Source organism: Xiphophorus maculatus, chromosome 14 (genome assembly GCF_002775205.1).
Source record: "Xiphophorus maculatus strain JP 163 A chromosome 14, X_maculatus-5.0-male, whole genome shotgun sequence".
Taxonomy (NCBI): Eukaryota; Metazoa; Chordata; class Actinopteri; order Cyprinodontiformes; family Poeciliidae; genus Xiphophorus; species Xiphophorus maculatus.
The window spans coordinates 6,789,266-6,814,259 of record NC_036456.1 but is presented as its reverse complement, the minus strand read 5'-3'; the positions used below and the strand labels follow the sequence as shown (position 1 = coordinate 6,814,259).

General features: G+C 40.5%; 3 protein-coding genes across 5 annotated transcripts; 1 reads left to right on the top strand and 2 right to left on the bottom strand.

The window, feature by feature from the left end:
- Positions 1 to 136: 136 nt before the first annotated feature.
- Positions 137 to 9,625, bottom strand: LOC102227811 (E3 ubiquitin-protein ligase TRIM39-like). The gene is made up of 8 exons (XM_005809205.2): positions 9,322 to 9,625; positions 7,385 to 7,976; positions 6,757 to 6,852; positions 5,910 to 6,143; positions 5,560 to 5,710; positions 2,187 to 2,213; positions 1,576 to 1,751; positions 137 to 1,495 (listed from the first exon to the last, which is right to left on the bottom strand). The coding sequence occupies exons 2-8, from the start codon at positions 7,952 to 7,954 to the stop codon at positions 1,124 to 1,126; spliced, it is 1,626 nt and encodes a 541-aa protein (XP_005809262.1). The 5' UTR covers positions 7,955 to 7,976; positions 9,322 to 9,625; the 3' UTR covers positions 137 to 1,123.
- A 1,742-nt stretch (positions 9,626 to 11,367) lies between these two features.
- LOC102227552 (GTPase IMAP family member 7-like) lies at positions 11,368 to 14,176 on the top strand. Its single transcript, XM_014472562.2, has 2 exons — positions 11,368 to 11,507; positions 12,687 to 14,176. The coding sequence occupies exons 1-2, from the start codon at positions 11,501 to 11,503 to the stop codon at positions 13,454 to 13,456; spliced, it is 777 nt and encodes a 258-aa protein (XP_014328048.1). The 5' UTR covers positions 11,368 to 11,500; the 3' UTR covers positions 13,457 to 14,176.
- A 153-nt stretch (positions 14,177 to 14,329) lies between these two features.
- Positions 14,330 to 20,895, bottom strand: LOC102227291 (GTPase IMAP family member 7-like). 3 transcript variants are annotated; one of them, XM_023347152.1, is made up of 3 exons: positions 20,798 to 20,895; positions 18,620 to 19,167; positions 14,330 to 14,661 (listed from the first exon to the last, which is right to left on the bottom strand). In XM_023347152.1, the coding sequence occupies exons 1-3, from the start codon at positions 20,802 to 20,804 to the stop codon at positions 14,545 to 14,547; spliced, it is 672 nt and encodes a 223-aa protein (XP_023202920.1). In that variant the 5' UTR covers positions 20,805 to 20,895; the 3' UTR covers positions 14,330 to 14,544. The 3 variants fall into 3 exon arrangements, with proteins under 3 accessions (XP_023202920.1, XP_005809260.1, XP_023202919.1); XM_005809203.2 differs by lacking the exons at positions 18,620 to 19,167; positions 20,798 to 20,895 and adding an exon at positions 16,048 to 16,260 and having other exon boundaries at positions 14,330 to 15,197; XM_023347151.1 differs by lacking the exon at positions 14,330 to 14,661 and having other exon boundaries at positions 17,843 to 19,167.
- Positions 20,896 to 24,994: the final 4,099 nt, after the last annotated feature.

The following is a 24,994-nucleotide window of genomic DNA, read 5'->3' as shown; positions in this document are numbered from 1 at the left end:
ATTTTATAGTAATTACAACATGAGTAATTACAAAAACAAAGTAATTGCTCATTTTATCCATAAAGATTTGTTTCTCATGGTTGAAACAAATGAGAAATAACCTCTACCAGATAAATCAAACACAACTGCAAACCACTCATGTTTTAGAAGCACTTCATTACATAAATTATTACAATTTCCCGTCCAACATTGATTCAGAGAAATTCACATCATCTGTGGAACACTATAGAGTCACATGCTGTTGATCAACCTGCGCGTCCACCCTTTATAAAAATGCTAAAATACTCCAAGTGATGTAGGCCAAAAGTCTCTCATATCCAGTCCACTCCTTCACATGTGTGAAATAGTCAACTTCACACTTTATTTAGAAAACGAGCGCCTACAAAATGGACGCAATACAGAACATTTACAAGATGATTTGTATTTTGAATTCGGGTTACGTGTAGCGTAATCAATGATGTCGCAGTTATTGGTGCCCCAGACAATTATTGTAAAAAAGAAATGCAACTAAAACATTTTATGTTTTTACACTCTTGAGTGGCAAAACTATCTCAGAGCTTTCGAGTCATAATCCCTGCATTTTAATTGCCTTCATAATTGATAAAGGCGGTGTGCCCCTTGAAACACAAGGCGTATTTAAACGTAGAACATTTGAGTGAAAAAAGGTTCCTGGGTCAATGATGATGTCGTGAAAATAAATCAAGGATATCAGCATTATTGGTTCATGTCATTCATCATTTTACTAAGTGATTGTTTAATCGGTCATCTCTGCTGGTCACTGTTTGCATCCACAGGGAGAACTGACGGATTGATGAAGAGATCAATAACGTCCCAATAATAATCTTGTTTTTAACACAGTTTTGTTTGTTAGCGTATGTGTCAGCATAAACTTTGCAGTTTGGAAGCGGAAAAGTCACGCCAACCCGAGATTGGTCAGGTTTCTGTTACACTACAGTAGCCGTCTCTGAAATTGGACTCTTAAACCAGATTGGTTTTGCTTCACATTTGATCCAAAATGAACACCTTCATATTCTATAAACAACTTATATTAAGTAGAATAGACGAAAGAAAACTGCTCTGTTGTGTACAAAACATGCTACCTAACTCAATTAAAGGTTTCTTTTCAAGTTTCCTGACTGACAGCTGTGATAATCAGCGGCTCTGTATTTTTCCCGTGGTCAAAAACTCCTGGGCTGAAGAAAGGGAAGATCCTCTCCGAGAACAAACACCCGGTGAAGGTGTAGATGTGCGATCTGTCATCCACGTCAAAGAACGAAACCGTCCCTTCTTCGTAATCTGTGAACACTCCGATGGTCTTGGGACTCTTATGGAGTTGAAGCAGGATGGAGGGGGAGTCCAGGGCCCGGTACTCACTGGCGTTCCTTAAACGCACCGTCCAGTAGCCATTGTCCGGGGTGGAGGTGATCATACCTTTCCTGTTGACGGACTCTTTGACCACACCCAGGTCCCAGAAGGTCTTCTTTCCAACTGCAACCTAGTTGACAGAACACGTTTTTGAGCATTGCTGTGTCATCACGGGCCCGGCGTCGCTTTGGGTTGATCGAACCGATCTACCTGAAAGTAGAACCTCCCAGACCGGAAGCCTTTCTTGCTCAGAACGCAGATAACCGGGTCAAAGCGTTGGGGAATGTCGGGAACAAGGTGCAGCAGCTCGCCTCGGCCCGCCTGCTTTCCGTCAGAGGACAGGACGATGTTTGGATGGGCCGTGTCTGGGTCCAACACCACATCCACTGTGGACACACGGGTCAAAACTTATCGTCTCCAACTGCCACCTCCTTACGATCAGTACACCCAACGTTTATCATCACAGTCATCCGTATCACACGTTACCTGAAGGAATCTGACTCTATGGTAAAACCTACGAGAGAGACTAAATTCCAGTGCATGTTCTTCTGTTGTAATCTGTTGTTCACCTGGTCTTTAAAATCAGGTAAAAACAAGCTCAGAGGCACGAGGAAACTTAAAACATTTAATGGGAGGCCTTCAAGAAAAAAAAGAGCAATGGGTAATTTCTAGCAATGAGCAAGAGACATACCAATATGCTAGGATATAAGGAAGAAAAGGCAAGTCTTTTTGGGATTCATTAATAAGATTAATAGAAAAACAGTTTTTTTAAAATAAGGATAAAGTAAAAAGTTTAATGTAAGTGTAAATTGTGTTCATACCTGCATATTTTTGCATCCTCCTCATCTCTGTGAAAAAGAGAAATAAAAAAAAAAATCTTTATTAAATACTTTTTTAAAAATCAGAAGAAGACAATTAAATTGTTTGTGGACATCAAAAAGATCGAAATGTAGCAATGTAACAATTTTTTTAATTTTTATTTTTTGCCATTACAAAGATTAACAACTTTTTTAGAAAAACATGAGAAAATATATATTTTTTGTTTTTGGTATGATACTAACCAAGAACATTTACTGGCACTCCTAATAAAAACGTATATAAAGAAAGCCTTAGATAAATCATTATCAATCCCAATTAAAATGCAAATAAATACAAATACTATACAGATATATACAATTAAATCAAGAAATTAATTATTTGACCTTTTCAGGTAATCAGAGTGTTAAAGGAGCTCTTTATTAGTAATCCATAAAATCCTCTTTACCTGGGGTAGAAATATGACGTGACACCCAAATGTTTTGGCAAAACCGAATGTACATTGATAGTCAGTGGTTATTAAATTAGAAAATGTAAATGTTAAATGAACGATATATTATTTATCTTCTAGAAGTAAAAAAATAATTTAAAAGGGATTTTTTAAAAATATAAATAAGGCCAACATCTATTAAATCGCCATGTTGCCATGACGCCTGTTGGTTAACGAGTGAGGTAGAGTTCTCACACATCAACATTCCAACTCCTCACTCCTTCATCAAATTCTATGATGTCATAATTACGACAGTCATTTCTGATGTCATCGTCACTGTAACAAATATATGTAACAGACGTTTCCCTTCTTGTCATTGCTTGCCACACCACTGACCAGTTCAGACGTACGTTGAACGTTGATCAAGACTTAATTGGAATAAACATTGTTTGGTCCAGCATGTCCTATCAAAGGCCACTTTACGTCAACAGTGCGATAAGAAGGCGTTGGGGAGCTGTACCCAATCACCAAGGCTGGCTTGAGGTCCAGAGACTTAGGTCTCTCGTGGAAATGGAGAGAGCGAGGCGGCTGGAGGAGAACCAAAAGGTAGCTTCCTTGCAAAGAGAGCTGGACAATACACAATCTGAGTTGCAGAAGCAGAAAAATCTCAAGGAGATTTTCATCAACAAGGGCAAAGAGATGAGGAAAAAACTACTGGCAGCAGAAAAGTTTACCGATCCAGAGACTCTCAGCCCCGCTGTTGTCGCTTCCAAGGTGATCAGCGAAATAAGACACAAGAAGAAAAAGCAGCTGCAGGAGGACTTGGAGCAACTGAAGGTTGCACATGTTGTCAACGAGGAAGAATTTATGTCACAGATCCGGGCAGGGAAAGAAAAATGTGACGCCTTCCAAGAAGAGCTGGACCAAGAGAAAACTCGCTACGAGGAGCTTCGATCAAAATATGAAGCCGACGTTCGTGAGGGGAAGCTGCAGGTCGACGCGGAGATGTTTTATGAAGAGAAACTCAAGCAGGCCCGAAAGCTCTTTGAAAATGTTACAGATGTTTCTGCACTGAGACAGGAAGCCGGCGGTTATCAGCATGAGATGAACCATGAGAACGAAGCTCATTTGAGAAGAGCAAAAAATGATCTTGAGCTTATCAAGGAACTCAGAGCAGAAAAGGACAAGCTGATTCAGAGAATGGGACAAGAGTTCACGTTCCTGCAGCAGGAATCCGAAGAGGCAAGAAAACATTTCCAAAGTGAGCTGGAGGAGATTAAGGTTTCTTTCCAGGATCTTAAGGCTACATATGAAAGGGACGTTTCTGCTCTAAGAGAGGAAGCACAAATATTTAAGGAGGGCGCAGATAAAGAGATAAAAGCTCTGTCACAGAAAACGATGAGGGACCTAAAGATTATCAATGAACTTGGAGCAGAGAAAGACAATCTCCAAAAACAACTCAGTGCCCTCCAGCAAATGTATTCCACCTGTGAGCTTAATTACCAAACGGAGCTGGAAAATCTGAAAACGGAGCTCAGAGACAGAGAGGAAGTAGGACCTCGAAGAAGGAAAGTGGCAAAGTGTCAAGAACCAAATGAGAAAGAGACTACCACTGTAAATAACATCTCTGGCCTGGCATCCATGGATCTGGACCGTCTCTTAGAGGAAATCCTGTCAAAGGATTTTGAGATACCTGATGCATCTCCTGAGGAGCTGAATTACTTTATAGAGGTGATGCAGAGAGATTCAGGCATTCTTGATTTTAAACCCATGGAAGTGACAGACTTCTGTGTGGAAACTCTTTCAGAGGAAAGGGAAAGTCCAGACCCTGAACCCTGAGCAATTTACAAAACCTCCACTTAGATTTTAGACTAATTTAATGCAGTGGACAGCGCTGAATCTTCACAGAAAAGTGGTCACAGTTTTTAACCGGGCGCCTCTTTCTGTGAGATTTGGTTGTTCCTTCGTTAGTGTCAGTTTTCGCCGGGTGCTCCGGTTTCCTACACATTCCCAAAAACATAAGTTATATATATATATAAATAGAGTCTGAAACATTTTATAAAAAGCCAACCCCATCCATCCCTTCACCCACCACAAAACACAAACAAAAAAATTTAAGTATTAAGATTAAGAAAACGCCCCCGCACCCCCAAAATGTGTTTGAGCGCAAATCACCCAAAACTGCCCCCCACAATAGCTGAAAGGAAAAAATAAACAAAAAAGCAAACAAGAAACATTGCAACAAATTCCAAACAGCAAATAAACACCCCATTCCTCCCAACTAAAAAACAACAACAAACAAATCATATATGTGTGTGTTGGTGTACATGTGAGTGTACACCAGGTGAGTGTGAAGCGTCTCTTGCAGTAGCTTAGAGATTCTTCCTGGAATTGCAGAAAGTTGCTCTACTGCAACTTTCTGCTACTGCAACTGGCTAGTCCCTTGATGTGGGCTGAAAAAAGGAGCAGAGTGTGTGATTCTCCTCTTGCCAGTGATTAGCCTCTCCACCCCAAAGGCCTCTGCAGTGCCTCCTCGTGGCCACACATGGAAACTGGGTACATTAACAGTCCCAGGCCAAACTGCAAGGGGTCTCGGAGCAACAGTGGGCCCCAGAGATGAGGTGCACAGCGTGTGGACCCGTCAACCACTGTCCCAGCTATGGGCAAATAGCGCCAGTGTCTCATGATTTTACATCTAACAAGGCAAGAGCCTAAATAATCTGAAGCTTGTGCTTCAGAGCAAACTGCCAACCCTGCATTTGTATGTGGATTGAAGTTTTTAAACTGAAGCTAATTAAAAATATTTAAAGTCGTAAAAAATTAGATGGAATTGCCCTTTAGTCATCCGGTCCATCAGAAACCAACTTCAGCTCTGTATAACACAAGGACTTTTAAGCTTTTGCGTAAACCGTCATCCTAAATGACGTTGAAACTCTTTTCCTTTTTACCTTCTTTCTTCAAGACATCCAGGTCTTTCCTCACAGTGTTATCCAGTCTGGAAAGCGCTCTCCTCACTGTTCCAACGCAAAGTTCAGGGTAGATCCTAGTTTCTGTCCACTCCCTGTTGGTAGGTGGAGGCGACACAAGCGAGGGCAGTCTCTGACGAGGGTAAAAAAAATGAATACAATTTGTACATTAATCAAAAATGATACCCAAAATGCTGTGCTTTCCTCCTGACTGTTTCTACAGTAGCAAACCTGCTTCAGACGACAATCACATTAGCCAGCACAGTTTTTTTTTTTATATCCAGTTTCTAAAAATCTGCTTCCCATCACCACAATCTGAGGTTGATGCTGACCTGCAGGAGTTGCAGGTGGTCATCCGTGTTTTCCAGCTCGTTTAGCTCAGTGTTTCTCCTCTGCAGCTCAGCGATTTCCTGCTGAAGGTCACCGATGAGCTCCTCTGCCCTCTTCTCTTCCGCTCTCTGCCTTTCCTCAATTTCTGCATCAGCTTCGGCTTGTCTCTCCTTCGTCGAGTTGATCAGCGAGGTGAAGAGACTGTCGCTCGCCTTCCTCTCCTTCTCAGCGCTCAACTGGAAAGCACGAAACATGTTAGCGCTTGATTCAAAGAAATTAAGTGAGATATAAGTTTTGATTTTGGACAAGTTTCCAGTGACGAAATAAATATAATTTCTGCTAAAGGAAAACACCAAGATGCAATGTAATGTGTGTTTAGAGCAGGGTTTTGTTTAACACAAGACTTATTGTTGGTTAATTCATATCTTTTGTACCTACATTTTGTCATTTTGCTCCTTTATTCTTCCATCTCATACCTGTAAGCAAAACTGTGTTGCACCCAATTACGCCCCAGTATTTGACGTTATATACTATATATCTTTAATGCAAATCATGAACAGTCCCACTTTTCACAATAAAGTGACAGATGGTCAGTACAAAACGTTGCACAGTGGCTATCTCAATTTGACCGGTTTATAACGGGGTCAAAAAGGCTCGGGGACAATAACCAGCAGCCAATGACGCCATTTTGTATTCGAAAAAGTCAGGCATGATGTGACTAAAACTACAAAGGTAAAAATAAAAAAAAAAGACCAGCACTTCACAAAACCCTTTGTCAAATTGCATAAAATGTCAATGGATCCTCATTTCAGTTAGAGGTCGAGGTTTGCTCTCTCCATCGTCACTTACTGCGCTCAGCTTCAGACAGGTTTTTATCTCCTCAATCTTCTTTTGCCGCTCCTGGATCATCTGCTGAAAATCTGCCTGCGTTTGCTGCATGTGGACCTAAATGGACAGAACATATTTATTTGGTTTATTTATTTAAAAGATGGGCTGGGTTGGCAGTCTGTGCATCACTGAGTTACAAACTGATGGTAAACGGACGGTACTTGAACGGCGCTTTATCAAGTCTAGAAGACCCAAAGCGCTTCACAGCACATTCAGTCATTCACACGCTGATGATGGACAGTAGCCACAGCTGGCCTTTGTCCATCACCAGCAGGTAAGTGTCTTGCCTAAGGACACAATGACGGAGACATATGGATTGAGGAGTCGAACCGGCAACCTACCGATTACAGGATGAACTCCTGCCACTGCCGCCACCATCGCCCCACATTAATCAGACCACAAATAATGGCACAGCCTTCTTTAACATGATAGAGTTGCATTTTTAGCTTATGTTGTGTTGATAGACTACTTGATGAGCTATGTTCAGTTTGGGTCATTTCATGAATAACACATGTAAGAACATTACATTACGATCCCATCATTTCCGGCCTTCAAAGTACAGCTTACACTAGTCCGCATCTCCCGTTACCTTCCTCTCCTTGCTCTCGTCCTCCATTGTCACCGGCTGGTGGTCTTTGTGCTCCGTCTCGGTGCAGAACTGGCAGACGCACATCTGCTCCGTCCTGCAGAACATCTCCAGCAGCCGCTCGTGCTTCTTGCACATCCTGTCCTGCAGGTTCGCCACCGGCTCCATCAGCTTGTGCAGCTTCAGGGTGGCCACGGTCCGGTGCGGCTCCAGGTGGGCCTCGCAGTACGACGTCAGACACACCAGGCACGACTTGTGGGCCCTCACCTGCAGGGAGGTGGCGGCGCACACGTCACACACGACTTCGCCCGGTTTGGCTGCAGACACGGGTGAAGCTGACGAGTAGACTATCATCTGCCTTAAAGCGTCTGCCAGCTCTTTGAAGGCCGTGTTGATGCTTATCTCAGGCCTGCAGGCGAACGTCTTGCTGCAGGCGGGGCACTGGCAGACGTCACTGCTATCCCACAGCTGCCCGATGCAGACTCGGCAGAAGTTGTGCCCACAGGGAGTGGTCACTGGGTCAGTCAACACCTGCTGACAGATGCTGCACTGGAGCTGTTTCTCTGGGAGCATTTTAGCTTATGTGTCTCTTTATCTGTTGGACAAGAAATAAGACAGTTTGGTTTAAAAAAAAAGATGGAAGAGGCAGCAGTTAAAAAAAAATCATTCACCAATAGTTAGCTTTAGGTGAATATGTAAATATGCCAAAGTTACATATGTCTTTCCTGTCGTTCAGTTTTTCACACAGTCAACAATAATGAGTGGCCTTGGAATGTGGGTTATTCTACCAGGCACACCCAGTCTTTACTGAGGCTATAGTCATATAATAATAATCCTGACATAACACCAGTGCATCCACATAAAGAACCCAATGAATAATCTCTACTGTTACGTCATACAAAAAGTTCTAACCTTAAAAACAGACTGGTTTTATTGTTTTTCCTGGGGAATGTAACCTAGGACCACCGATCTATGAGAAGCTCAGTAATGTTCTAGCAAAAACCTCAATCTGTCCGTCGTAAACTTGTGGTTTTGGACAAGTTTCAACCCATTGCCAAGCACAGAAAGGCTCTAGTGACGTCAGCTGCAAAATTAAAGTTTTCAGAGAGGTCAAGAAAGCTTGCCCTAATGGAGGCAGATAGACACAGTTTATGAGGCTGTCACCACCTTGTTTTTGCACCACTGTTGTTCTTTTTTTGCAGGGTTCACTGTTGCTCTACATGTTTAAACCAAAAGTGGACTCTTAATCTTTTAGAAAGACAGGCATTTTAACTTTTGAAAATTTCAAAAGTGAGACTTTGAAAGATTCGGCTGTGTAGCATTTCCCTTTCAACGTTTACCAGATTGCTTCCTTGTTTGTCTTTGACAGTTCTTAGTGAATTGATTATGGCTGTGGTGGGAGTAATGATTCTGTTTCATTTCTACTCATTCTATCGATCCGTAGGTTATACATCCACCCATCCACCTGAGATCAGGTCAGGGTGCTAGCATGTCTAGGAGACACCTCTCCGTTGACGAGTGTCAGCTCATTCTGGAGGATCCAAACATATCTCCGGAAGAGGTTTATAGTGGGTCTGCCTTGAGACCTCCTACCAGTGGGACACAACCTTTAAAGAAAGGTGTCAAAGAGCCCAACATGCTCCCCTCCCCTTTTGATGCGGAGGGACAACTGAACCTCCTCATACTCCCTGTTGCTCTTTTTGATCATGATCCATATCCCATGACCAAAGGTGAGGGTTGAAAGGTAGACAGATGGAAGTGTTTGCTGTTTGGGTCAGCTCTAGCTTCTCCACGATGGACCAGAAAAAAGTCAGAAGTGCTGAAGATAAAGCCCCATTATGTCTGGAACAGACTCTCACCAATTAACCCAGCCATATTGCTTCACATTTCTAAACACACTTTGAACTTTTAGGTTAAATCAGCAGATGATCTGTACTCACCCTTCTCAGATGAAGCAGTCTTGTCGTCTCTGACAGCAGGGCAGGTGATTCCTTTGGCACATGGAGCACAGTTACTCATAAACCAAAACCCTCCCCCTTCTACTCTCCCGACTCGCTGGATCTGCCTAATCTTAAAATCACAATTCACAGCTCAACCAACAATTAGTTACCGTAGCAACATTAAATAGCTGGCTTGTGTTCGGCAACCCTTTATGAGCAAGTCTGTATTTATGTAATGATAGTAATAGTTAATAGTAGCTCTCACACAGGGACAGAGTTTGTTTGTCTCCAGGGTGTGGTGGCCTGGTCAATGGTTAACATTTTCCACTTGGAGCACACACCTGAAGTACCCGCTCTGGACAGCACACAGGTATGAGGAGGGCCCAAAGTCGGTCCTCGAGGGCCGTCATCCTGCACGTTTTAGTTCTCTCCCTGGTGGTAGTAACAACCTTCTCAGCAGGTCAATGCTCTTCTTAGGCCTTCTAACGAGCCATCATCGGATCCAGGCGCGTTAAGCCAGGGAGAGAACTAAAACATGCAGGATGCCGGCCCTCGAGGACCGACTTTGGACACCCCTGCTCCAGAGGCTCACCTAGTTACATAACGGACACGTTCAGGTTCATATAAGAGTCATGTCAACATGCTGGAAGCTTTCACACACACACACACACACACCCACATGTTTGCGCAGCTATCTTTGCGGGGACTTTCCATTGACTTCCAATCATTTCTGCAGCATAAACCTTACCTTTACCCTAACCCTATCCATTACATACCTAACCCTAACCCTACCCAAAACTCAATTCACACCTTAGTCCTAAATCTGACCCCTGACCCAAAAACAGAGTGTGTCCCCACAACGTAGTATATGTCAGGAAAATGATCCCCACAAGGTATTAGAAACAAACGCACACATACACACACACACACACACACACACACACACACGCACACACACACACACACACACACACACACACACACACACACACACACACACACACACACACACACACACACACACACACACTGTATATGGGATGTGGAAAAATGCAGTATCTTTTTCACAATTTGGAATATTACAGTTAGAGATTTCAAGGAATTTTAGCTGGGTTTTATGTGACAGGCCAACACAGAGTAGTGCGTAATTGTGAAGTGGAAAGGAAAAATACGCGCGGTGAAAAAAGGAATGTGCCGCACATTTGTTTTCCAATACATACCTGTCTACCTTAGCTGACAGTTCAGGCGAGAAAAAATAGTGTATTAGAGAGGCAGTCAAGGGAAGGTGGGAGAATGTGTTCACAGGATGATTGTTATGCATTCACACCGCAAATCTGGCCTTTATGAAAGACGGACAAGATGAAGGAAACCCTCAAGAAGTAAGGAAAAAGCTATAGGGGAGCAAGAAAACATGTTGGACATGTGTGTCGAATACGGCCCGCGAAAGGGCCATATAAATAGAACCGTGAAGATAACTGTTGTGTGATTAAATGTCAAATTAAAGCAGGTTTGTATTGCCATATTACATTATCCATCCATCCATCCATTTTCTAACACTCTTGTCCCTAGTGGGTCCATATTACATTAATTAGTCCAAATATATATGGATAAATATAAACCTTAGAGCAGATGTTTAAAAGTGAAATAAGGTTTGGACTAATTACGGTTTACTAAAGCAAATCTTTAGTCCTAATCCGACTGAACTGCCCCCAAATGTATCACTGTTCTCTGTAGCGTCATAACTTTCTCACTAGGTGGCGACAAAGTATTAAAATAGCGGTGATTTCACTAGAATCCTTCCTACCTTCTAATACAGTCTGACGGAAATATATTTCAACTTTAACTACTGTTTTACACTACGATAGTTATTTGGTTAGAGCGACTTGTTGAACTAAATGGTTCTGCAATGATATAAACTTAGAAATTTTGATCAGTACAAAAAAAATTCTGCGATCATAGGGGATAAAGATTAATTATACTTTTTTCTTTCTTCCATGCACAGTCTTTCTCAAAGTCAGTTGACGCAGCACACGCCTCCTGTTTTACAGGAAATGGTTCACTTTAGCCGGAAACTAAAACTGTCGAGACACGTTTGGGTCCAAATTCACCCGGGGAGGACGAGCAGCGCAATTTCTTTTCCCCTAAAACGTCTCCACGCAGCTCAGACTTGTTCTTCGTCATGGCTGGTAAGTTATTTTAGCTTCTTGTAGTTAAACTGCAAACTCGACGATCTGAAGCCAAACAGAAAACAGAACAGAGCTTCGCTGCACAGCCTCCTCTCACACATCCATGTTGTTTCTCCTTGCAGTCCTGCGGTTGGAGACTTTTAATGTTTGTGCAAGAGGCAAAAAATAAATAAATAAAAATACGATAATATACGTAGAGCTTCTTCGGGGCTTTTAAAATTATTGTGACTTCTTGATTTAAAAATAAAATCAGGAAGTATTAGCGCGCTTACTTTTTTTTAATACGTAGAAGTTGTCAGAATATGTCTGAAAAGATTCCCATAAAGTAACCACACCTGCCTTCTCAGAGTTTATTAGTGAGGAAAAGAGAAATGGTTAAATAATGCATTTGTGTGTCTGTGTGTGTATGAGGTGAAATTAGCCTCATAGTCACAAACAAATTATATTAAAACACTTTTGAACCGTCTTGCGCTTTAATTTGACAAATTGACCTGAACAGGATCTGTTTTCTCTCTCTCTCTCTCTCTCTCTCTCTCTCTCTCTCTATATGCGTGCTCTCTATATATATATATATATATATATATACATATATACAGTGCAGACCAAAAGTTTGGACGCACCTTTTAGTTCAATGAGTTTCCTTTATTTTCATGACTATTGACATTGTAGATTCACACTGAAGGCATCAAAACTATGAATAACACATGTGGAAATATGCACTAAACAAAAAGGAGTAAAACAACTGAAAATACCCCTTATATTCTAGTTTCTTCAAAGTAGCAACCTTTTGCTGTGATTACTGCTTTGCACACACTCTGCATTTTCTTGATGAGCTTCAAGAGGTCGTCACCTGAAATGGTTTTCACTTCATAGGTCAACCTGCCCTGTCAGGTTAATAAGTGGGATTTATTGCCTTATAAATAGTCATGAAAATAAAGAAAACCCATTGAATTAGAAGGTGTGTCCAAACTTTTGGTCTGTACTGTATACATATAATGTAAAACAATTCATTTTTATGCTCTTTCAAGCAGAAGAAGTTTCAATAAAATAAAATACCAAGCAGCAAATTTACAATTTTTTGAAATACTTATTGTCAGCATCAAGTATTTAAAAGTATTATCTAAAATAAATGACTAAACTGGAATTAATTTATCATTGTTTTCCTCTCCTTTTTGCCAGACACGCTGAGGATTGTCCTGCTGGGGAAAACTGGATGTGGGAAGAGCAGCCTGGCCAACACCATCTTGGGGAAGGACGTCTTCGAAGTGAAGAACTTCACCAGCTCAGCGGTCACTCACTGCCAGTCAGAGACCCAACGAGTTCACGGCAGGAGCCTCACTGTGGTCGACACGCCCGGCTTCTTTCACTCTGGACTGTCTGAGAAGGAGCAGAAGCGTGAGATAGAGAGGTGTACCTCAGCGTGCGCTCCTGGGCCCCATGCCTTTCTCATCGTGCTCAAAGTGGAGAAATTCACAGAGCAGGAGAGACAGGTCGTCAGAATCGTACAGGAATGTTTCTCTGCGGAGGCCTTTAAGTATTCCGCTGTTGTTTTCACACATGGCGACCAGTTGGTGGAAGGCACGAAGATAGAGGAGTTTATTAGAAAGAACCAGCAGCTGAAAGATCTGGTGGAGAAGTGTGGAGGGAGATGCCACGTCGTGGATAACAAATACTGGAAAAACAAACAGGACGAGGTCAGAAACAACCAGTTCCAGGTGGAGCAGCTGCTCAACGCCGTCGGGAAAATGGTGACGGAAAACCATGGCGGCTGCTACAGCACAAAAATGCTGCAAGACTGGCAGAAACAGAACCAGCAACCCGTAGTCCACCGTTTACTTCAGACTGTAATCAAATATATAAGACCGAAGCCTTTGTTAATTTTCAGTGTGATAATTTTAGGTATAATTACATGGAAAAGATGGGGAGGACATCCTACAGAAATCAATTAGGACCAGATAATTGAGTTGGACTGATTACAGAATCTCTACCGGTGGTCTGAAACTGACAGCAGCTCCATCATGATTTGCTGCTCTGAATGTTTCTCTAAGAGTAAAAATCAACATCTTTAGTCCCACTGACATTGTTATCCTATTTCTGACCTAATATCCGCAATATTACGGATTTTATAATCCGTAATTTAGCATAATTTTGATTTAAACTCTGTTGTTAGTTAAGCTTTTTCCCTTCTCATGAACAGTAGTTCCTGTTAGACTTTAGCATCACTCTGTCACGTTTCTCTGTAATTTTTTGTTGGTTTTTTCCTGCTTTATGCTTTTCTCCAGCTGTTGCATTCGCTTGTAGCAAAACCAAGGACAAGCAAATGCCAGATGTAGTTCAGTCAAATATCATTTCATATGTAAAATTATTGCCAAATCAAATTGTATGTTTGTTTCGGCCTCAACATGTCAGAGACTGTTGGACGCAACAATAATAAAGTTGTTGCTTTCGAAACAGAAATCTGTCATCTGTGGTTCTTGCACTGAATTAAACATCAATGATAATTCTTACTAAACTCTTAGCAACAAACAGATCCTCTTTGTCTCCGATTGGTTTAAAAGTGGAAATATCTCGCCCAATCACTGGAGCCTTAGACAAAACAATAACCTGCCTTTGTACTGATATTGTGCAAGATGATGGTGTCTACAATAAAAGTGCACTATGTGACAAAACTTCTGGAGTTATTGATTTCAAACATACAGTTTTAGTCTAATACAAACAATTCTGCATTGTAAGGATAAAGTGGCATTGTGTGTTATAAATTTTACAAAAAAAAGAAAATGTCATTTTACATTACATGTATTAACTTACAATGAAAGCAAAAGTTCAGATCAATCAAGTTTTATTGGTTTGAGAAAAAAGATAGTAACATTGACAATAATTGAAATGTGTGTAAAAGGAATAAAAATAATCACTTAAAACTTAAATTTTCAACATACATTCACAAGTTGTGATATTTCTTCTTTTTTTCTTTTTTTTTTTTACATAAACGATTCTGTTTTACAGTTATAAAGAAATAAGTTAGGCTAACATGAAAAGCTCAAGTTAACTGGCAATTTCTAATGCCCCCAGGGCATTGCTTCTCCCACTTTCCCACCTCTTGAAGTAAGATGAGATGCTGCTTGCTTTTCATTTTCTCTATCGTGTTGAGAAGCTGGTCCACCTGGAACCTGTTGCTCCTGTAGCCGTCCTGCTGATCTTTCCAGTATTTATTATCCACAACGTGGCACCTGCTTCCACACTTCTCCACCAGCTTTCTCAGATCACGATTCTCTCTAATAAAATCCTCAATCTTCTGCCCTTCTCTCAGCTGATCGCCATGCGTGAACACGACCACAGCGTGTTTCAGAGCCTCATCTGAGAAACATTCCTTTATTTTATTGATGACCTCCTTCTCCTGGTCTGCGTATTGTCCCACACAACTCAGCACAATGAGAAACGCGTGAATCTCAGGCGCGGCCATTTCGATACACTTCAGAATTTCAGTCTTCACTTTCTCTTCATCCGTATTGTTTCCAAAGAAGCTGGGAGTGTCGATGACTTTGACAGAAACTCCTTTGACATCTTTAGATTCAACTTGGCATTCATCTGATAATTTTTCATTAAACAGATCTTCTCCCAGTATGGTGTTTCCAAGGCTGCTCTTCCCACTTCCAGTTTTTCCCAGCAGGACTATCTTTGTTTTACTTGATCCTAGAAGACAATAAAAAGATTTTCTTTATTCAATTAAATATTAAATCCTACTAGATTTTGATCTCAGAACAAGCAAGGCTTTAGACAACCCCACATGTTTTATTGTTTAAGTTATGTTCAAATGACTGCAAAACTGTGTATCATCTCCGTATGACTGAAATGAATTGATTTCTTGTCAACTGTGAAACTGCGTACAACAATTAAAACTAGATGTTAACGGTTAAAGCATTAGATTAATCAGAACATTTTAGATATTATTAATATTACTGCAGATTCATTGAACCAGTTTTGACCTTAAAGCCTCTCTCCCGCGGAGGGATACCACAGCAGCGCGTAACGGGGCTCAACACATTGAGTTTCTGCCACAGCAGACAGGAGAGGAAGTTGACCTTTTCAACTTTCTTTACTGCGTGACTAGCCCGCCGCATCTGCATGCATGAGGTCGCAAAGGGACGAGTTCAAGTTTAAGCGCCTCGTCGCTCAAGTTTCACAGGAAATGAATAAAGAGGTACAAGAGCACAAAGAGTTACTGTAGCTACTGGAGACTCACAAGAAGTGACCGTGTTTTTATTCTGAAGCTCACACTAAATTAAGGAGCTGCTATTGTTACGTATATTTTACATTCAAACTCCTCTGCTTCTTACATAGCAACAGAAAAGTGATTGTTAGTAAAAAAAACAAACACAATTTCAGATGGCTTCCAAAAAGATGACGACAAAAAGAAAACCGACGCGCTCTGGTGGAAACAAAAAGCAAAGAAGGAAAATATTGGTGAGAGTAAAAAAAAAAAAAAAAAAAAACAGTCACTGTCTTTTTATGTTAATTTTGAGTATTAATTTAACCAACTCACCCGCCATTATGAAGAGGAGCTTATAGTGTGGAGATCTTGTAATCAGTTGCTGGGTTCGTAGGTACTGGATGTCTCTCTCTAAACTTAAAGCTGTTCCACACTTTACTTCCGCTTTTGGCCCCAGTTCCGTGCAGTCCGTTACTGGGTCCGCCTCTCAGTTTAAAAATGCTCCACATTATTTTCCTTTTGACTTGGCTCCAGTACAGAGATCAAAATATTTCAAAACACCCGAGCTTATTGTGGACGTGGGCAACTGTACTTTACGGCACAAGAGGCTGCACTGCAAAACACTCTGAACTTATAAAACCATTTACCTCTGCTTGTGAACATTTAGTTAGTTCCTCAGAGAAACCTCGACACACAGAGGAAACAAGACAAAACCCCTCGTCAGTGCGCGTATCACTAAGGAAAACCACGTGACCGATACAGTTCTTGGGATCGTTTCAGGGCCAGCCCAAGGCAAAAGCAAACTAAGCAGCCGCTTAGGACCCCAGGGCCACTAAGAGGCCCCTCAGTGGAGCTGATTTTCTTCTTCCTTCTTTTAGTAATAATTTTTATGTCATTATAATATCAAAAACACACAATTTCACTATGAAGTGATTTGTTTTTACAATAATATAAATCTGATAATGCATGTAGAAATTATTATTTTATGGACCAAAAGAAAGCAAAGAAATTGCTCTTGGTGCCCCTGGTGGCCGCGGTAGGTACCGCACGCTTCGCCGGTAACGAGCTGCAATTTGCAGAGCATCCAAACGTCCAAAGCTTTTGCATCAATCGCAATTTTGCATTACATGTATTGACTTGCAATAAAAACACAATGAAAGCAAAAGTTCAGATCAATGAGGTTTTATTGGTTTGAGAAAAAAGAAAATAACATTGACAATATTTGAAATGTGTGTAAAAGGAATAAAAATAATCACTTAAATCTTAATTTTTCAACATACATTCACAAGTTGTGATAAATGTAAGAAATAAGAAAAGAGTTTCTTACATATATATTTCTTCTTTTTTTCTTTTTTTTTTTTTTACATAAATGATTCTGTTTTACAGTTCTAAAGAAATAAGTTGGGCTAACATGAAAAGCTCAAGCTAACTGGCAATTTCAATTTTGTATTCAGAAAAACAACAAACTAAACAATGCAATAAAAATATAATTACCGGAAACAGTAACTGTTATGTTATGAAAAGGTTATTAAGGTTTGAATCAACAATGTTGGTCCAAAATGTGGTTCAAAAAACAGCCATCAGCACAAATAGTTTCCCAGAACATATCAGTTTTCTACATTTTGTAAATGAAAAACTATTTAGATTTATTTCTACTTTCATGTAATATAGAATAGTATATTATAGTACCTGATGTGAAGCTGCAATTCAGACTCTTTAAAAAAAAAGTTAAAAATAATGTGAAGAACAATGTTTCCCCCCAACCTTCTGTATCCTTCATCATTTTGTTGTATTATTTACATAACTAATCTTCTCTCCTGCTGTTTAAATAACATTTTACAAACATTATCAACCATTTCCACAGTTGCTGATGGCAGATTTATCAGAGGCTTTATAGTTTGTTTGATTTGATGCTTTCACTCCCTCCTCAATTTTAACCCTCCATGAAGACAAACATCTAAGCCAGGCGTCTCAAACTCCAGTCCTCGAGGGCCACAGACCTGCAGTTTTTAGATGTGCCACAGGTACAAAACAATGGAATGAAATGACTTAATGACCTCCTCCTTGTGTAGATCAGTTCTCCAGAGCCTTAATGACCTAATTATTCTATTCAGGTGGTGCAGCAGAGGCACATCTAAAAGTTGTAGGACAGCGGCCCTCGAGGACTGGAGTTTGAGACCCCTGATCTAAAACATTCAACAAACTAAGGCCCCGTCCACATGGAGACGATTTTAGGTGTTTCCGGAAAAGGTTTTCTGTCATTTAGGCGACGCAAACACACAGATCTGACATTTTAAGGAACCAGGAGCAATTATTTTTGAAAACTGATGAGTTTCAAAACAGTGTCCTTAATGGTTCCACGTTCTGTTGCAGAACCATTAAGGACAAAAATGTACATCATCAGTCTTCATGTAGTCTGAGCATCTTGCTCTTCTAATTGAATTCCTTTACTTTATTCAGGCATCAACATTAGCTTCTTCTGTCCACTACTGTTTGGATCGTTTACACAGCATGATATGCTCAGCATTTCCCTTCCGACCTGGAAAAATATTTTAGTTATATTTACAACAGCGTCCACTGCTGTTTCACTGTTGTAAGCTACAGCTGCTCCAGCTGCGCCACCGGCCACTACCCCACCAACTGCACCAATACATGGAAGTGGTTTGCATATAAAAGCACCAAGTAATGCTCCCAGCACCATTCCTACTGTAGCTCCAGCTGATACCTTCAAAATCTGCCCCCAGGGCATTGCTTCTTTCACTTTCCTCACGACTTGAAGTGAGTGTTTCGCGAAGCTGCGTAGCTTGTCTTTTATCATCTTTTTCACTTTCCCCACCTCTTGCAGTAAGTTGCTGGTGTAGCCGCCCTGCTCGCTTTTCATTTTCTCTATCGTGTTGAGAAGCTGGTCCACCTGGAACCTGTTGCTCCTGTAGCCGTCCTGCTGATCTTTCCAGTATTTATTATCCACAACGTGGCACCTGCTTCCACACTTCTCCACCAGCTTTCTCAGATCACGATTCTCTCTAATAAAATCCTCAATCTTCTGCCCTTCTCTCAGCTGATCGCCATGCGTGAACACGACCACAGCGTGTTTCAGAGCCTTATCTGAGAAACATTCCTTTATTTTATTGATGACCTCCTTCTCCTGGTCTGCGTATCGTCCCACATTCAGCACAATGAGAAACGCGTGAATCTCAGGCGCGGCCATTTCGATACACTTCAGAATTTCAGTCTTCACCTTCTCTTCATCCGTATTGTTTCCAAAGAAGCCGGGCGTGTCGATGACTTTGACAGGAGCTCCGTTGACATCTTTAGATTCAACTTGGCATTCATCTGTCTCAGAGTTTGGAGACATGTTTTCCTTAAACAGATCTTCTCCCAGTATGGCGTTTCCAAGGCCGCTCTTCCCACTGCCAGTTTTCCCCAGCAGGACTATCTTTGTTTTACTTGATCCTAGAAGACAATAAAAAGATTTTTTTTTATTCAATTAAATATTAAATCCTACTAGATTTTGATCTCAGAACAAGCAAGACTTTAGACAACCCCACATGTTTTATGTTATGTTTAAGTTATGTTCAAATGACTGCAAAACTGTGTATCATCTCCGTATGACTGAAATGAATTGATTTCTTGTCAACTGGGAAACTGCGTTGTAATGAAGAGATCTTCATTACTGGGACTATTTTACTGAAATCACTGTATTGCAAGTGGTGTCAGAAGTGGGATCCACTTGTAACAAGGCAGCCTTTTGCGGTTGGATTTTACAGTGAGGATGAAGCTTTGAGACAGAGTCGGGTGGAAAACAGCAGTGGTTTATTCTTCACTAAAAATCAACAACACTTCACAGGTGAAACTGCAGCCTTAAATAGTCCCAGCTGTGACGGACCAAACCACCTTTAATTCACAGGGGAATCTCAATTCATCAATATCCACTCATTTAATTAAAATACCTTTTACTAGATACAAACATTTCCATTTACTTTTTATAAATATTTTATGTTTTATCATTACACCATACTGAAACACCACAAAACCCATAAACAATTCCCCCCCCACACACTTTTCAATGGCCTCTCCCGGAGACTATATATGGTGTCTGGACCCCGGTCAGTATTTGTCCAAACACCCTGGAGAGGACACAGAAAAGACAGGTGAGTCACTCTACATTAGCACTCCACACCTAACAGATTGTGCACAACACATTTGCTCAGTCCTTACCCACCAGTAGCTCATTGCTCTGAGTAACAATTATCCTCCCTCCACAGGCAACAACCACCTCACTGTCAATGAGGAGCAGCTGTGCAGAGCCCAGAACAAAAGGCTACATGCTAATCTCTAAAAACACTCAATAAATACAATTAAAACTTCTTGTGTGCAAATTGTTACTGATGTGCAAATCTATGCTTAAAGTGCAGTGCTGAATAAAGTGCTTGTTAATAAAGTGCAAAGAGTACTTTAAAAATGCAATACAGTGATTTCAGTAAAATAGTCCCAGTGTACATGCGTACAACAATTAAAACGAGATGTTAACGGTTAAAGCATTAGATTAATCAGAACGTTGTAAGTATTATTAATATTGCCGCAGATTCATTGAACCAGTTTTGACCTAACAGCCTCTCTCCCGCGGAGGGATACCACAGCAGCGCGTAACGGGGCTCAACACACGGGGTTTCTGCCACAGCAGACAGGAGAGGAAGTTGACCTTTTCAACTTTCTTTGCTGCGTGACTAACTCGCCGCATCTGCATGCATGAGGTCGCAAAGGGACGAGTTCAAGTTTAAGCGCCTCGTCGCTCAAGTTTCACAGGAAATGAATAAAGAGGTACAAGAGCACAAAGAGTTACTGTAGCTACTGGAGACTCACAAGAAGTGACCGTGTTTTTATTCTGAAGCTCACACTAAATTAAGGAGCTGCTATTGTTACGTATATTTTACATTCAAACTCCTCTGCTTCTTGCATAGCAACAGAAAAGTGATAGTTAGTAAATGTGGGGTAGACAAAAAGAAAGAAGGAAAATATTGGTGAGAGAAAAGAAAAAACTGTTTTAATACGTTGATTTTGAGTATTGATTTAACCAACTCACCCGCCATGACGAAGAGGAGCTGATAGCGTGGAGATCTTGTAATCAGTTGCTGGGTTCGTAGGTACTGGATGTCTCTCTAGACTTAAAGCTGTTCCACATTTTACTTTCACTTTTGGCCCCATTTCCTTTCAGTCAGGTACTGGGTGTGTCTCTCTCTCAGTTTAAAAATGCTCCACATTAATTTTCCTTTTGACTTGGCTCCAGTACAGAGATCAAAATATTTCAAAACACCCGAGCTTATTGTGGATGTGGGCAACTGTACTTTACTGCAGTGGTCCCCAACCCCCGGGCCGCGGACCGGTACCGGTCTGCACAAGAAATAATTAAATATTTCCGTTTTATGTGTTATTTGAGTCTGGAGGATCGTTTATTTTTAAAATCGTTTAACCTGATTCTCTCGGTTACGTCTTGCGCGCCAACATTGAGCCACAAGCAGCAAAATGAGTCAGAAACAGAATCAGATTCTTTGGAAAGTTTCTTTGTGAAGGGAAAAGGCCCAGAGAAGAGACAGGAGGATGGATTTATCCCGGCAGGTGATTCCCACAGTCCAAGCTCTGCATGATATGGTGACCGGATGTTAATGAGGCAATGAAGCTTCAAACTGCTTCTCCACTAGAGACCAAGAACCCGGAGCATCAGCAACACTTCTGGTGTCATTGTCTCTCATCTCCCCCAGATGGACCGTCTGGTTGCAGAGAAACAAGCTCAGGGCTCCATTAGTCGTTATAGTGAGTTAAAATGTTCACAAAAGTAAAATGTTTGTTTTGGTTTCGTTTTGTCCAACATTCAGCACAATGAGAAACGCGTAACATTCTGTAGTATTTTTTGTTTTTGTTTGTTTTATAGTACAAAACCGTTTTTGACAGATTCAGGTTTGTACTCACCATGCGATGACGTCAGCTTCTTCTTCTTCTTCTTCTTCTTCTTCTCAGATTTATGGACGGTTGGGATCTGTCCTTATCTTTATGTTAATCAAACATTTACAGAACCGTTTGGCATGTAATCACAACAGGAAATCCACCCTCACTCTTCTTAAACATTTTTACTAAAATTCTTCTTTTCATTACTAATGGACTGCAAACAACTTCGGAGGTGCATGAAGCTATTATGCGTCACCTCATAAACTCCAAATAACATACGTATTCGTTTCTGTTTTTATTATTATGCAAAAATGAGAATATTACGTTATTTACAATCATAAAGTTATGATGACATCAGTGAAACTGGTGTTATTCTGCCATATTAAAACATTTGCGTCTGTTGTTAAAAAAAATAAGCAGAAATGAAGATGAAATCGTGGCTTCAGAGAATCTTTTAAAACTGAAGTAACATTAACTAAATTGTTAAAAACCTACAAATACATCAGCTATGCAGGAATTGTGTGCCTTTTACAAAAATAGAACAGACTCGTCATCTTGTTTGTTCCTAGATCGTCGGTATAGAATGGCAGATTCTGCTGCTATTTGTTCCAATGGTATTTAACTGTTATCAGCAAGCGTAAATGTAGACATAAAAAAAAAAAAAACAACTTAGAAGAAACATAGAAAATTTAAAGCCCCCTGAAAATGCAAAGAATTGATAAGCCATGAGATGTCAATGAGATGATTGTTCACCTCAGCATACGTTTTCTCATTATTAGGCCTGAACTCGACAAGCGTGTGGCATTTTAGCAATATCATCTCTTTACGGTTTGAAGCAACAACGTTGTTCTAAAAACAGCCATGGGGACAAAGGCCATGTAGCTGCTTCCCACATCGTGTAAGAGAAGAAGAAATACAAGATTTTTTACTTTCTGTTAGCATAACAACTTGTAGGATTGTGTAGTTTCAACTACTGAAAAATATCAAATATTAAAAATTACATGAAAAACAACGATTTGATTTTTCATCACTTTGTTGTATTATTTACTTAACCAATCTTTACTAACATTTTACCAACGACTCCAAAGTATCAACCACTTCCACACATACAGGAAATATGAGTAAAAGGACAAAAAACACACATTTCACTGTTTCTTTATTGTTAGTTTGCTTTAATGTTTTTACCACCTTTCACATTTTAGCCCTCCATCAACACAAATATCTACAGCATTCAAGAGACTATATGTCCTGCACTGGTAAAGTGAATTTGTTTAGTTTTTGACTTACATTGAACTGAGAGGAGAAACAAACTGAGGAAGAAAGCTTGAAAACTGGGAGGAGAAGAGAACGGCACTGCGAAGCCTCTGCAGCAGAGAAAGAGACTTTTTGTTGTATTTTTCTTTATCTTCCATCTTATATAACTTTGTATGAAGGGTATGGTGAGTTGGTTTCACCCAAATCTGTTCCTGCTCCAAGGTATTTCAAAGTTTGTTGGGACTGGGTGATTTATTCCTGGTGTTAGAGCGCCCTCTACTGGCCGGTGGAGTGATGTGCATTATTCTCGTTTTCGTCAGGGAGGAGGCAGAGGAACTCCATATTTACACACACTTCCTGTCTCACGTCACACCGTCATAACAAGCAGCATTAACAAATATGTCTATTAAAAAAAAAAGTTTTTATAAACATTTTAAGACACTTGCATTGCATTTATAGAATGGCAGATGCTATTTGTTCCAATGGTATTTAACCGTTATCAGCAATAAAGTTTGATCAACTCTGAGATGTTTATTTAATACACACCAGTACAAATCCTGAAATAGCTGGTTTGAAACCCGCTGTGTCCGTTTACGTCGCTTTCCTTTATTTAAACACAAATAAAATTAAAATAAATTGAGACGTCCACTGACAGGCAGTCTTGCATTATTCGTTGGAAAAGGAGCAGAAGGTACCAGATCTTATGATTTCCTGCCCCTCTAATACTCACAGCCTACAAACATTTAAATCTTCTCACACCAGATAATCTCTTAAATGATTCCCACACCGAATGATACTTAAACATCTCATTCTCATCGCGTTTCCTTCTCCTCTTAAATTATAACCCCCGCCCTGTCACAAAACATTTTTTGCATATTGTGTGGAAGTTGGTGGTCACTTCCGGCTGCAGTGTGACCTCATTCCGATTTTTTGTCAAATCTGATTTTTTTTTTATTTATTTATTTTTTTTTTGCCGTGGTGGTTCACGCTTCTAAATGTGACCTGTGATCTGCAACGCAAACTGCAAAACGACCTGAAAATGTCCCGCATGCCCAGCAGGGGGCGCAATAACGTCACACACAGAGAGCTGCTCGGTGTTTTTGCCAGCCGCCATTAAAAGAAGAAGTGCTCAGTGTTTGCAGAAGTAAACATGGATGCTAATAGAGGAGCACAGCCTACGGTTTTAAAGTTGTCCGACCGGAGCCAGCGCTTCAACAACTTACTCCTCATTACAGTCCGCCATGGTTGTTGTTTGATGTGTGTATCGTGACGCAGAACAGTGACGATGAGTATCAGTGACGTTCAGATTCAGGTCACGTTTGAATCGGATACGTCTCGGATATCCAAGAAGTCTGGGTCGCATCAGAAAACAATCAGACCTGTGTTGTTCAGGCTGTCATGAAAAGATTACTTACAGCTGGCATTAAATCCAAACAAATCTGAACTGGGTCACTCTTGGCCCAGTTCAGATTTGTGAATGCAGCCTGACTTTAATCATGAATTGTACATCTTTCAATTTTACAAGGTTCCAGAATTTCAGCACATTTGGATGAATAAACAACAGGTTTGAATGTTCCCGATGTCCCACTTTATGTATTATTAGGATTGTTTTTTGTTTGTATTACGTACAATGGCTGTAAACTTGTTCTGCGTGTTTTGCCCCAAAACTTACACACAATACAGTCAAACGTGGTACGATGAGTGTATTATAGAAAATAAACCAAGATTTGTATAATCTTATTCCCCTCAGAACAGCAACACTTTTGGCTTGTTTTGATTTTACGAGGCAGATCTGTGGTTTCCAGCCAAATTTATCCTCCAGTATAACACCCAGAAATTTGATCTCATGGACTCGTTTTAAAGCCACACTGTCAATAGTTGTTTTGTTTTTTTTGCATTATTTTCTTGTGTATTGTGGTTTCCAAATATCATGAATTTAGCTTTGTGTAAATTTAATGACAATTTATTGATTTTGGACCAGTGTTGTAGATTTTTTCATTTCTGTATTGACCACCTCAGACAGTTGTAGGATGTTTTCTCTGGAGCAGACGACGCTAGCATCATCTGCAAATATAATATATTT